This window comes from Miniopterus natalensis, chromosome 4, assembly GCF_054644295.1.
Source record: "Miniopterus natalensis isolate mMinNat1 chromosome 4, mMinNat1.hap1, whole genome shotgun sequence".
Taxonomy (NCBI): domain Eukaryota; kingdom Metazoa; phylum Chordata; class Mammalia; order Chiroptera; family Miniopteridae; genus Miniopterus; species Miniopterus natalensis.
The window spans coordinates 15035900-15050913 of record NC_142084.1 but is presented as its reverse complement, the minus strand read 5'-3'; the positions used below and the strand labels follow the sequence as shown (position 1 = coordinate 15050913).

General features: G+C 37.4%; 1 protein-coding gene across 1 annotated transcript in view; it reads left to right on the top strand.

The window, feature by feature from the left end:
* NDFIP1 (Nedd4 family interacting protein 1) overlaps positions 1-15014 on the top strand; it is a 42521-nt gene that overhangs the window by 17958 nt on the left and 9549 nt on the right. The window contains exons 2-6 of the mRNA XM_087816296.1: positions 3279-3369; positions 9211-9341; positions 11428-11515; positions 12391-12515; positions 14743-14809. Of these exons, the coding sequence (XP_087672422.1) occupies positions 3279-3369; positions 9211-9341; positions 11428-11515; positions 12391-12515; positions 14743-14809 (502 nt within the window). The remainder of the gene's footprint in view (positions 1-3278; positions 3370-9210; positions 9342-11427; positions 11516-12390; positions 12516-14742; positions 14810-15014) is intronic.

Below are 15014 nucleotides of genomic sequence, written 5' to 3'. Positions count from 1 at the left end.
ATAGGATACAGAAGAATGTAGTAAGAAGGGAAACATCCATTATTTTAGGTGTACTATATTTCTTAGGCTAAATATAAAGGGCAAAACATTACCACCTATTTGTAGGTTAAATATTAAACATTAAATCGATTGTGATAAATCTAAAGTGGGAACATGGACAAACTTTAGGGTGCTCAGAGAATAGAGAGGAGCATCAGGAAAGGGGAAGTGAGGCATAGTCGGGGTTGTGGTAAAGAGAAAGCCCACCTGAATTTTCAGATCGTTGGACTATTCCTATCTCAGCGATGGAGATATAGGTAATTATAGGTAGTTTTGTACTAAACTTCGTACTTTATATGGCATGCACAGGGGTAATTGTATAATTCTTTTTGGGAAAAAAGCCATTTTTACTTATTTAGAGGTACGTAAAATTGATCAGAATCGTTAAAAAATCACGTAAAAGAATCCAGCCCCCAACTGGTATTTATTATCTGTCACAGTTACACAATATAAGGATCCCCCCACCCAATAGCACAGAGCAGGGAGAGAGCAGAAGTACCCACCACTTTTCAAACCTGTCTCTCTCAGTCTCCCCTACAACCAGGATTCTGTGACAGGTAGGTTGTACTCAGGCTCCCACTGACCCAGATGATAGAAGAGACTGGGCATCTTTCCAACACCAGCCCCAAAGTGACAATGACGCTTCTTTTCTGAGAGAGCCTTGGGAGAGCCTGAAGATCCCTGAGGCCCAGGGATGTGGCAGGGAGGACTCCACAGGAAGGGTTCTCAGAGAAAAAAGGGGAAGCTTAAAAATACATTTTGGAACCAAGTAACCAATTTTATAGCCTTAGAGATAAGCCGCACTCCGGTTCTAGTGAACATGCCCCTCGCCCCTCTCCCTTTGTTAGTATGCCTGACTTGTTTACCTGGCAGGGTCAAATTTATGGCCTTAGATGTCCCCAGAGCATAAAAAGATGTATATTTAGGGATTCAGTTGTTTAGCAAGTTATTATTCACACAGATGGCAGTCACTAAATACTTTTCCTCCACATTGTGGTATTTTATTTTAAACACATTTCCTGATGGAGCCTGAACTTATCACCAGCCTAATAGAAAACAAGCCTGTATAGTTAAGTCTGGGATCTTCCCAATATGGGGGAGTCTCTGCAGTCAGAGAGGGTGTTTTTTGTTATTTTTGCTTTCAGTTGGAAATAATACGATTCTGAAGTGGTGAATTTTAATGGAGCAAAAAACGTCACCTGTAAATGTTTCTTTTTTGCTCACCAAAGAGAAAATGGGGGTTTCTGAGACGGTTGGAATTTCTTTGCTCTGTTATCTGTTACCCTGGTGTGGGTTAATCAAATTTCTCATTTCCAGGTTGCTAGGAAACAGGCAACCTATCTTGTAGATGCTGGCATAGTAGACCTCTCTATTCTTTGGACCTCTGTATTTCTTAGAATTTTCATGCTTCCTTTCTAAAACCTAAATTATGCAGAGGCAACATGATTATTTGACCAAGCTCAGGAAATACAAAACAGGTCAAAGGTATCTTGCTATGTTGAAAGAAATTACTATGTTTAAAGAACATTACTAGCTGCAGTATATTAGGGCAACGTTCTTGAAAAGTCCCTATTTGCCTCTGTTTTGCAGCAGGCTCTTGATTCTTTGTGCAACATTCCCCGGGGGTATAAGTGCCATCAGGTGGGAGTAGGCTGAGACTACCTTTTCTAGAGCTTCAGATAATGTTAAAAGGATTCCAAGTGAACCATGGCCCCGGGAACTCTATTTAAATAATTTACTGATTTGGTGTCCTACGAACATTGGCTTTACTATAACTAGTTTGCCCCATGTCTTCCTTTAAAAGGAAAATTCACCTTAGGTTACAGTACAGTTATTTTGGTAATGCTTTAAGTTTAACATTAGATTACGAGGGTTTAAAAAAATGTGATCAGATGGTAAATGTTGATGGAAATTTGGCACAGGAATTCATTTGAAATTGAATGCTTTGCAGAATTAATCAGAAAAGTTTCATTGGCTTCTGATTTTGAAAGGGATTGGTGTCTGAGATGGTTGGTTAAAATTTAATGAATTAGGGAGCTCTACTTCATGTTACGACAGGTCAGGCTTTCTGTTTTTCTTTCTCAATTTAAGATAAAGTTCATTTAGAGGTGATGTATTTTACAGGTGGCTTAGTTGGCTGTATGCATTATTCTACAAGGCCGGGATCCAGACCCCCAGTGAATACTCTGTTATTGCTTTACAGATTGATTCCCATTCTCAACCTGTTTATCTTTTAAATGAGCTGTAGTCTATTATCACACTGGAAAAATTAAATATCTTCGTTCTGTGAAGATGAGTTGGGTAGACTAGCCATACTGGCAATGGCAGGAAGGTAATACTTTCAGTGTGAGTTGAAGTGACTACAGCTGTAGATTTGACTAGTGAGAAAGTTGCTGAGATGTATCAACAGAGGTTATATGTAGAATTAGGTAGAATTTTATTTTTAATTTCCATGCCCAAACTAAGTGTAATGGTAAACCTTGGTTTGCTGTGATTTGTCTTTGTCTTAACAGATTATTATTATTAGATTATTTTTGTAACTTAAAAAAATTATACAAGTGATAAGTGTTCATTTCAAAAAATTAAAAATACATATAAATAACAAAAAAGAATTTCCTATGATTATATCACCTGGAGATGAACAGGTAAACTGTAGATGGCTATCATTCTATACTTTCATTCTATTATGTACCTGTCTTTCAAAACCAAATTGTATGGTGCATACTGTTTGGTAAGTTTAGCTTTTTTTATGTAGCAGTATATATAGCATGAATGTCCGTTTGAATCATCAAATTTTCTTCATTTTCATTTTTATGGCTGCTTAGTAGGCTTTTGTGAGATGAACTGTAGTTTATTTAATAAGTTTCCCATGATTGGAATTTAGGTTGTTCCTAATTTTTGTTGCAATGACATTTATAGAGTGGGGCAAAAGTAGGTTTACAGTTGTTCATATGAAAAATATGACAATAATAAATAATAATACATGAGTAAACTGTTTAACGTACTCACAGCTGTAAACCTACTTTTGCCCCATCCCGTATTTTTTTTTCTTTTTTGCCTCTGTCTGATTATCTCCTTAGGATAAATTCCTGGGAGTAGACTACTTTGTAAAAGATTTGCACATTTTAAAGTTTTTGAAACATTGCCAACTAGCTTTCCAGAAAGGTTTTTCCAGTTTTCAGGTTCTTCTCTGTCTTACTGGCTTTATACTTGCATTAAAATGTGACATTTTTATTTAGTTGCAGAATGAGGAAGAGCCTGGAGAGCTGCAACAGGCTGTGTGTGACGCTCCACCTCCTTACAGCAGCATCTCTGCAGAGAGCGCCGCAGGTAGGTAACGGGCGAGGCGGCTCTGAGCCCCTGAAATGCACTTAGCCATAGACTTTCGTCTAGGATGTGTTTATTGGTTTGTCTTTGCTTCAGCTTTCCTTAGGTAGTCGTTGGCATTCTATTTAGTTTCGTAGCCTGAGGTGGAAAAAACTCATGTTACGTTCTGAAAAACAGGCCAAACCCCATTTCAGTGCGGCTTTTTTATGGAACTCAGTTTCATTCCAACAGACTCTTACATGAAGTAGAAATTCAGAAACCAGGTGATCACCCGATTTTTATTCTTTTTGTAGCTTCCTCATTAGCTGTTTTGCTCTTTGTGACTCTGGTACCTGTGGTGTGGAATATAGTATGTTACAGTTCTTTTTTAAAAAAATATGTTTTTATTGACTTTAGAGGGAGGAAGGGGAGGGGAGAGGGTAGAGAGGGAGGGAAGGAAGGAGAGAGAGAGAGAGAGGGAGAGAAGCATCGGATCAGCTGCCTCCTGTGCTCCCCCCACCGGGAATCAAGCCTGCGACCTAGGCATGTGCCCTGACCAGAAATCGAACTGTGACCTCTTGGTTCCTAGGTTGATGCTCAACCATGGAACCACGCCAGCTGGGCTAGCAAATTCTTAATAAAAAAAAACTAGAAGTCTCCTAACTTTCATTCTGTTCCTCGTGGTTTAAATGTTCCTCATAGTTTAAACCTTTCATCTTCCCATATTATACCAGATTATCATTTTAATTTTCATGTATATGTGTAAAAGGGATGGGGAAGAAGAAAAAAAGTTTCAATAGTTGAGGACTTTTATAGGTAACTTAGAGCTTTCTCATAACCAGTTCTGCTTTAATTGCTGAAAGTTGACCAGTTTTAATGAAACCTCTTCCATAGTCTCTAAAACAGAACTGAGGCAGTGACAGGTACATGGCCACGGCGCCACAACTCCCCAGCCCACTGCCAGGGTGGATAGGCAGGCTGAAGGCTGCGTTCATACCAAACAGCCTCAGAATCCTTTGCAATACAGCACTTCAGGCAGCTCTTGTCAGTCGATGCGAGGTTAAATTTATTGGTAGTCTTTGTGGCTCCAAAGCTGCCACTGTAATTAGGACGAACATAGAAAGTTTCTCACCTCTACTCTGGCTTCAGATTCTGAACCCTATCTTGTATTAGTTAAGGTATTTTTATTTATAAGTTTCTGAAACTAACAGTGCTAGCTTATGGTTTTGGAAGACTTCTAGGGGGTCTCACAGAATCAAATTAAGACAACTACAGCAAGACTTGGGAAAGAATGGCAGTGCTATTCCCCATTCACTCATCTCTGCCTGGACGATCAGTACTGGTCTGCCATTAAATGCATTCAGTACAAATTCCAGCTGATTAATAAGAAATTAGATTTCTGTCTTATTAATGATTAAAGTCCTTTATATTTATAGGAGGTAATTTTTTTCCTGAATATCTTAGTTTCTACTTTGTATAAAAACGTGTAACCATCTTAGATAGAAAGCTTTCTCAAACGCTTCTTTCCCTTATCCACTGACAGCTCTTACTCTTTGTTTGGACTTTTTTTTGTGATTTGGGGATTACAACAGAAACCATCTCTGGAAGGTACTCTGTTCTGCACTATAGCGGTGCCTTTATTCATTGAGGTTTGTAGGACTTTTTGGCTCAAGAATCAAGTTCCCCCCTTGTTAGGTGACATCTCCTTTTGCTTTCAACACGAATTCTTGACTCTTGTTTTGTTAACCTTGCCTCAGTAGCAAATAACAAAACCTTTTAAGATTGCGTATAAAGGAAAGGCAAACTGTAGAGTAAGGCCAGAAGAACTCTCTTGAATAAAGTCTTCGGGTTTTGTGGCATTTTAACCAACTACACAGAGACCTTTAAAACAAAACAAAACCACTGAACCTCCTAGGTCTCTATGAGCTCTATTAGTCCCAGGTCAGGGAAGTAGGTTTTTAGAGATCATAAGTTATTCAAGACCATTCCTTTTTAAAAAATTATGAGCTAAGGTTTTCCATTTTTTCTTTTTTTAAAAGGAAACTTCTTGACTGGCTTAACTGGCCTTCTTCCCTTTGTTTTTGTTTAATATATCTTTATTGATTTCAGAGAGAGGAAAGGAGAGGGAGGGAGAGAGAGAGAAACATCAGTGATGAGAGAGTCATTGATTGGCTGCCTCTTGCATGCCCCTGACTGGGGATCGAGCCTACAACCCGGGCATGTGCCTGACCGGGAATCGAACCCGATCGCCTGGATCCTAGGTTGATGCTCAGCTGCTGAGCCATGCCCTGCCAGGACTCCCCTTTGTTAAATGAGCACGGCTTGCTGTTTAGATAACTGCTTACTGTGTAGTCTTGTTAGCCCATTCTGAGGAAGGCAGGAGCAGTGTGGCACACGCTGCGGGGGAGGGATCACAAACCATTGTGCTGTGTATCCACTCTAACTGCTTTAATTGTGGCTCATAGATTCCAACAGTCCCAACAATCACTGGATGTTTGGATTTCAATGTACTAGACAAATTTGAAAGACTATCATTAAACTTTGCATGGAAAACTAAAATTTTATGAGATCTGTATGGATGGATTCCATTTAAAAAAATTTTTTGAAACAGGGAAATAAAAATGTTCTTGTTTTTCCTCAACTTGAGGTAGTAGGTATCAGTTTTATTTGTGTATTAAAAATTACTGTGGTAGTGGGCTAATTGAAATAGTACATTTCTGTTTGTGATGTGACTTTAGTATGATTGATTAAAACTCAAATTTTATAGGACGTTATGGAATATCTTATATACATGCATATATATATTTGTATGTTTGTGTATATGTGTAGGTTAAATAGTTATTTTGACATGGAAAAAAAACAAATTCCTTACATTGAATTAGGTGGCAGCTTTAGTTTCAATAACACAGTTTTCCTGTATTTTCTTCTAAAACCTTTGGTATTTTGTTTTTCCCATTTAGATCTTCATTCCACCTGGAGTTGTTTTTTCTGTATAGTGTGAGGTAGCAGTTAAGATTAAGTTGTTTTTCCAAATGGATATCCAGTTGGTCCATCACTATTTCTTAAAAAAACCATTCTTTTCTGGCCGATGTGGCTCAGTTGGTCAGAGCATCATCCATACACCCAAAGGTTGCAGGTTTGATTCCCAGTGAGGGCACATACCTAGGTTGCAGGTTCTATTGGGGCGAATACAAGAGGCAGCCAATTGATGTTTCTCCTGCATATCGATGTGTGTGTCTCTCTTCTCCCCTCCTCCCTTCATCCCTCCCTCCTCCTTTTCTTCCCTCTCTCTAAAATCAATAAACATAACCTCAGGTGAGGATTAAAAAAATTATAAAAACAAAAACGTTCTTTCTCCATTGTACCACATGTCATGTTTGTCATAAAATAGTTGGCCATATATGTGGGGATCTGCTTCTGAACTCAATATTCTGTTCTTTGGTCTGTGTATTTATCTTTTGCCCGTGCCCTACTGTCTTAATTATGGAGCTTTATAATCTTGATATCTAATAATGTAGGTCTTTCAACCTTTTTGTCCTTCAAGATTGCTTTGGTTCTTGGCCATTTGCATTTCCATGTACATTTTAGAATTAGTTTGTCAGTTTTTATAAAATGGAACAAAACAAAAACCTTGCTGGAATTTTATTTATTTAAAAAAATACATCTTTATTGATTTCTGAGATAGGAAGGGAGAGGGGGAGAGAGAGAGATAGAAACATCAATGAAGAGAGAGTCATTGATCAGCTGCCTCCTGCATGTCCCCTACTGGGGATTGAGCCCGCAACCTGGGGAGGGGACCCTGATTGGGAATCTAACTATGATCTCCTGGATCATAGGTCAATGCTCAACCACTGAGCCATGCCCAGCTGGGCCCTGCTGGAATTTTAGTTGTGTTTACATTAAATCTGTGGGTCAGTTTGAAGAGAATTAACATTTTTATAGTAGTGCATCTTCCAGTCTATAAACATGATATATATCTGTATAGATATATATCTCCATTTATTAAGATCTTCTTTAATTTCTCTCAGTTATATTTTGTAAGTTTCGATATAGAGATCTTGCATATTTTTTGTTAGATTTATTCCTAGGTATTCAGTATATTTTGGTGCTATTATAAATAGTCCATGTATAATTTATTTTCTATTTGTTGCTGATATATGGAAATACAATTGATCATTTATATTAACTATGTATTCAGAGACTTTGCTAAATTCACGTATTACTTTCAATAGCTTGTCTGTAGATACTCTTGGATTTTCTACATATAAAATCATGTCATCCATGATTAAGGACAGTATTTCTTCCCAATTCTGTATCTTATATTTCCTTTTCTTGCCATACTGCATCAACTAGTAGGACCTCTGAGATAATGTGCGATTAAAGTGGTGATCGTGGACATCTAATCTGGCGGGGAGAAGGCTTTTAATAATTCACCATTAATTTATGACATTCACCCTAGGTTTTTCCAGAGACTTGTGATCAGATTAAGGAAGTTTTCTTTTATTCCTAATTTGCTAAGTGTTTTAATATTAGTAGGTATTGAATTTTATTAAACGCTTTTTTTGCTCATGTGAAGACAATAGAATTTTTTCTTTTTTCTTTTAATGAGGTGAATTGTATTGATTGACAGTTTCAATAATTATAAAATTATTAATAATTTGATATAAATTAAAGTAAAATTGGAAGTTAATTATAGTTAACCAATGAGGAAAAAGAAAACTGTTAATCTTGATGAACTATAGGAATTTTTTTCAAAATACTTGTTTTTGCCCGGCCGGGCATGGCTCAGTGGTTGAGTGTCGACCTAGGATCCAGGCAATCGGGGTTCGATTCCTGGTCAGGGCACATGCCCGGGTTGTGGGCTTGATCAATGACTCTCAGCATTGATGTTTCTATCTCTCTCTCTCCCTCTCCTTTCCCCTCTCTGAAATCAATAAAGATATATTTAAAAAACAAACAAAAAACCCAAAAATACTTGTTTTTTCAAAAGTTGTATAGAAATTTAATCCATTTGTAAATATATTTTTTAATAATAATTATTGAACCTTTTATAATAGAATTTAATGAGAATGAAGATACAGCCTTAGGAAGAGTAAATGAAAGATTTAATGCAGATAAATAATGGCCCTGTAACTGAGTAAGTTTCCTTAGGCACGCCATGGTAAAAATCATGGGAAAGAGTCACAGTACCAAAACAAACCTATGAGAAATGAATTTTAACTTCTTTTTAAGTTGATTTTCATGTTTATAAATGGGAGGAAACCATGGTACAGATTTACAAACACACAGGTGAAGTATTTTTAGTTTAAATGTTTTTCTTCTGCCACTATTAATATTAAATGGCTTTGTGAACACACCACACAACAATTGAAAAAAGTGCTTTCAAAGCACTTGGGAGAGCAGAGTGAGTCTGGAATTTAAATAATTGAAAAGTAGAAAAATTTAAAAATCATTCCCACTCTCTTATATTCATCTATAAACATCTTTTGATTTGCCCGGCTGGGTGTGGCTCAGCGGTTGAGCATCAACCTAGGATCCAGGAGATCGAGGTTTGATTCCCAGTCAGGGCACATGCCTGGGTTGAGGGTTCAGTCCCCAGTCGGGGGCATGCAGAAGGCATCCGATCAATGACTCTCTCATCATTGATGTTTCTCTCTCTCTCTCTCCCCCTTCCTCTCTGAAATCAGTAAAGATATATTTTAAAAAAACTAAAACAAAAACAAAACAAAAAAGTTTTGATTCAATTGTTTGGTATGTGCTGTTGGAGGAGTGCCACGTTTTGTTTGCCAGAGTTAGTGTAAATCTTTCCCCCCCTCTCAATTCAGCTAATCATCAGGTAATTGTGACTTCCTTTTACTTCTGTAGTGTATTTTGATTACAAAGATGAGTCTGGGTTTCCAAAGCCCCCGTCTTACAATGTGGCTACAACACTGCCCAGTTATGATGAAGCCGAGAGAACCAAGGCCGAAGCTACCATCCCTTTGGTTCCTGGAAGAGTAAGTCCATAGTAATCAAGTTATTTTCCTTATCCACTTTGATGTATTACTTATGATTGTATTGATTAGTAGAAGAAGTATGACTAAGTTTTAAAAGCAAGCACATTTTCTTTTGGGATAATAAACTCTCATCTCTTCCTGAAAATGATGAGGTAAAAGGTGTAAATGAACAGAAAATCACTAGTCAGGCGAGCTCATTTTCCCAGTATCTTTATTGCCACTTTCTCAAGTCTCCTGGCATGGCTCAAATGCCTTGGAGCAGGAGCTGAGGTAGGAAATGCACTTACTTCACCTTGATTCTGCACACTTCAGTTTTTGGTGTGAGGTAGATAGCTGTTAGGGAGAGCTATGGAGATAATTAACTGCAACTTTATAGAATTAAACTCATAAAAAGGTCCTAACAATTATCTAAGATGACCCTTGTGCCACCAGTCCAGATTATGCCATCTATTGGGGCATAGTGAATTCAGATCCCATTCTGCCTGATGCTAACTCACAGGAGTGCGGGTGGGGTGTGATGAAAGCCAGCCTGAGGTATTGGGGCTCTCTTGGTTCTTGACGTCAGACCTGTAAATGATGTAGATGTGGTTTAAATATTCATCCAGGTTGACGCTGATGCAGATGGGGCCTTGGGCCAGATCTTGGGAGAATAGGGAGCAGGATCCAGTACCCAGGAATATGGGGTGATCAGGGCTTCATATTCTAGCTCTGCAGGAAACTGGAGTGAGAGAGAAGAAAGAATGGAAGCTCAGTCTGGTCCATGCAATGGCACAGGCCCCGGAAGTTCAGGCCTTAGGGTGGAAAACTGTTTACAGACCACACCTTTAGGATGGGGCTCCTAAAACCACTGCTTGGCAGAAATAATAGTTTATAATAAGTCTAGTCTAGGCTGGTTCTGCATGGTGGTGTGCATTCAGTTTTTGTAGGTTCAGGGAGAAACTAAGAACCTTTGTGGAGTTTGAAGACAAAACAGTCTTAATATAACTCCCATGTATTGGAAACAAACAACATTATTTGTCCTATGCTTGGTGCATTTATATAGTATTTTGTATATTGTTTCCAGTCCTCACAGTAACCTCAAGAGTAGGGATTATATTACTCTCATTTTACAGATGCAAAAACTTAAGTTCCAGAAAGACTAAGTAGTTTGCCTCAAGTCATATAGCTAATAAATAACCGTCATTGGGCTGTGTACAGGTCTGCCACTTCTACTTTCAACTGTACTGTATATTCCTTTATTTTTCAATATCTCAACACATACCTACATCAATTGAAAAGGTACGCGATAGTATGTTGGTGTAAATGTTGGTCAAGGTTATGTTCCTTCTAGACCTGCAGTATTATGTTTTCATGTTAGGATGGAAGAGATCCTATCTGCCAATAAAATTGGAAGTGAGGTTGTTTCAGACCTCTATCCTATTATAAACATGATTGTGGGGCTGAGCAGTGGGCAGCAGCCCAGTAGGCTCTTCATGTATGATCATCCTGCTCTTTTCCCCCTAGTTAGTCTCATAGGGCACTTGAACTACTACTCAATTGTACCTTCTTAATAGGCCCTGGATTACTAATGTTCTGGGCCCTAAACTGGGCCTGGATTACTGACTTTCTAGAATTTAAGCCAAATGTATAAGTAAATTTTCTCCTTTTTGAAAAGGTATATATTTATATAAAAGGAACTTTGTGAATTTTTATAATTTTTGAAGTGTATTGTTGAAGAACTTGGGTTATAAAATGAAAAAAAATTTAATTTACAAAACTGGAGATAGAAGGAAGACCCCCCCCCCCCCCCCATTATATCTTTCTTTTAGGCAATGAAATGAAAATTTTAATTAAAAAAATTTTTTTAGGTCTTTTTAAAAAATTTATTTTTATTGCAGTAACATTGATTTATAACATTATGCAAATTTCAGGTACGAAATTAAAATTTAAAAACATACTGAGCCTTAATGCTCATGGTTTTGAATTGAGCCAAAGCAGTAAATTTTCTCCTTGGTGCTACTTTTGTGCCTTTTTTTTTCTAGATGTCTTTCCTTTGCCTAGAAATAATTCATTGTGAATTTACCATACTCTTTTTCTTTTCGTGTAGGATGAGGATTTTGTGGGTCGGGATGATTTTGATGATGCTGACCAGCTGAGGATAGGAAACGATGGGATTTTTATGTTAACTTTTTTCAGTAAGTACATACACATAGCAGAGCCACTTCCCACAGACTGGAGTGCTTTGGATTATGGGTGAATCTGACTGACTTAAAATAACCAGTTAACTAATACGGTTTGGTGCCTTTTACTGAAATGTCAGCTTAATACACTTTTATCTTAATATCCTTTCTCTTCATCTTCTACTTCTATGAATATCTTTGGAAAATACTAAAATAATTAAATAATTAAAGCAGTTATGGGGATGCTGCATTTATGCATGAGCCATGCTCACCTTTCAGGTCTGCAGGGCCCCTTATTTCTCCTCCTCACCACCAGACCTAGAAGTGCCTTCGTCCAGTGAATTTTGTTTTTTGTAAGCTTTTCTTTTCTAACAGATCAAAATCAGCATGATTTTTCCCCCCTTGTTGTTATTTTGCATTTATTTTTTCATGTGCCTCACTTAAAGTGAGCAACCTTATTTCTTTTATTTGTTATATTAAAAAAGGTATGAAGAGAATGCAATGCTTTTAGAGGTGACGTTATGTAAGCTTTCAAAACTTGTAGAAGTAGGAAGATGAGTGACTTGAATCAGATTATTTGGGAGCACTAATTTTGTGTTTAAGGCATTCATTTCATTTACTGAAGTATAACACAGCGAAGTCATAAGTATACAGTTTGGTGAATGTTGAGGCATTTTGGAAAGTGAGCAGCAGTAGATATCATAGTGTATCACCTGATACTCAGAGAGGCTGCTTTCTTGTTTGCTTTGGGGAAGTGGGGCGAGGGTTGTGGAGGGCTGGTTGGGCTGCCTGATCCTTGGGAAAGCCATTTAAGCAGGAGCAAGTCAGAGGGCACTCTTGCTCCTTGTTAACAGGGCATGTCTGACATCTTTTTCCCTCTGCTTTTACAGTGGCATTCCTCTTTAACTGGATTGGTTTTTTCCTGTCTTTCTGCCTGACCACTTCAGCTGCAGGAAGGTATGGGGCCATTTCAGGATTTGGTCTCTCTCTCATTAAGTGGATCCTGATTGTCAGGGTAAGTTGTACACCAGAAATTATAGACTCTGTAGAGAAACAATAACTAGAATAACTTTAAATATTTTAATTTTTTTGGTTTGCTTTTTTTGCATTATGTCAACATTTTAAATTCTTTTTGGTTTGCCTTTGTTCTGGTATCATGAAGTTGAACTTAAATCCCTTGCAATTGGTTCATGCATACAAGGTTTGTAGTCAAATGCAGTGAATATTGGTGGTCCAGGGGCATCTATCCTACAGGTTTTTCACCACCTACTTTTTAATGTTTATAATATGTTTGTTCTGAAATTAGTAGTTTTTATAATAAAGAGAAGAATATCACCTCTTCAGTGTCTTATCAAAAGCTGTCATTCCTTTCATTATTTCTGCTGAAGTTTTAGTGTATCCTTCTCCCTCTTTCCTTTTCTCTTTTCCTCCCTGATTCCTTCCTCTCTTCCTTGCTTCCTTCCAGGATTGGCTATCAGTACCATCCTTGGTTATGCCAAAATGTTTGGGGAGTCAAAACTGTTTAACAAATGCTATTGCATTAGGGGGTCTTAACTATAAAGTAAAGTAGAGATATCTAGTGATTTGGAAGTTAGCAGTTAGGATGGCATGTATCCTCTGATTTCAAATAAGTTTATTGCTATTGACAACTTCATAGATAAAACCAAATTATTCATCATAAATTGGCATTATTAACTAATTAATGGTGTGTTGACTGACCACTGGAGTTTTTGAAACTTATTTATTCTAAAGAAGTTGTTAACATGTTTTAGGATTCCAAGTTCCTTTGGGAATCTGATAAAAAGTTATGGGCTTTTTCCCCAAACAGCTAATATATACTCATCTAAAACTTGGACTTTAGGTTAAGAGCCCAAGCCCTAAAGAGGTTTTTCATTCTTTCTCTAAACCTTCACTGTTATTTTGTTAAGAAATAAAATACTGCCTGGCCAGCATGGCTCAGCAGTCAAGCATTGACCTATGATCCAGGAGATCTCAATTTGATTCCCAGTCAGGGCACATGCCCAGGTTGGGAGCTAGATCCCTGGTAGTGGGCGTGCATTGAGGTTTCTCTCTCTCCCTCTCCCTTCCTCTCTCTGAAATCAATAAAGATATATTTTTAAAAAAAGAAATAAAATACTGTATTTTAATGCTCAAATTGTGTTAAATTCTTGAACACCAAAGCCTCCAATAGAAAACAGATAAAATTAGTTACCAACTTTTTTTACTAAATTTTTAACTAAATTGACTAAATTTTAAAACTGAACTTAATGAGTTAATTTATATCAGGTAACAGAAAACTTAGTTCAAAACGGCCTGGAAAACTGGGAGAAAATTATTACCTAGGAAATTAAGCCCTGACATGGAGGTTAGTTAAATCAGTGTTTCATTGACATCATTAGGGACAAACGACGTTTCTATTCGGTCCCCTCAGGTATAGCTGTTCCTCCCAGAAGGTTAAGGCATTGCATCAGAAACACAGTTCTCAACAGAAGAAAGGGAACTATTGGTTATTTTTCGTTTCCCTTTAAGAGCAAAACCTCAGCGGCCTTAGATTCCCGTTGGCCAGAATAACATCAGTGTGCCAGTCCCTGGCAAAGGAATGGGATTATCATGTATCTGAGAAAGCTTTCAAGGTCAAGGCATGACTGGAGGAGTAGGAATAAAATCAGGGCTTATTAGAAAGGAGGCGAGCCCGGCCGGGCGTGGCTCAGCAGTTGAGCATCGACCTAGGATCCAGGCGATCGGGGTTCGAGGCCCAGTCAGGGCACATGCCTGGGTTGTGGGCTCGATCAGTGACTTTCTCATCATTGATGTTTCTATCTCTCTCTCTTCCTGTCCTTTCCTCTCTCTGAAATCAATAAAGATATATTTAAAAAAAGAAAAAAAAGGAGGCCAAATAGTTGGTTTTAGTACTGGGTAAGCAAAGTAAAAGTATTATTAAAACATATTCTTAGATGGACCAGTATTATGTAGGTAAAAGATTTGAAAAAACCAAACTGATTTGAGCACTTTCAAAACAAGGAGTTTATGAAGGTGAAAGCTATCCTATTTCAAGATAGCTTTTCCATGAAAGTAAATATGTTTGTTTATGTCATAAACATTTCAAACCAGTAATGTATAAAATACTTTTATTTTTAAGAGCTAAAGGATAGCATAAAAAAATAAATGTATGTGTGCCTAGAAGTTAAAGCATGAAATTGTACCTGCTAAGCTGCTATGAAATGTTTCGTTTTATTTTTCAGTTTTCCACTTATTTCCCTGGATATTTCGATGGTCAGTATTGGCTCTGGTGGGTGTTCCTGGTTTTAGGTGAGTGTTTTTAAGATAGACAAAGGAGAAAAAAGATTATATTAAATATTAAAAATAAAATTATTTTTAGTAAACCCTCAGCTTGCTTACTATAATAGATTAATCAGCAATAATAAACATAATTTTAAAAATAATTCTCTCTTAAAAGATTAGGCTGTTGTCACCATCAGAATAACATGCATGTTAATAAAGTGTCTGTTAGTAG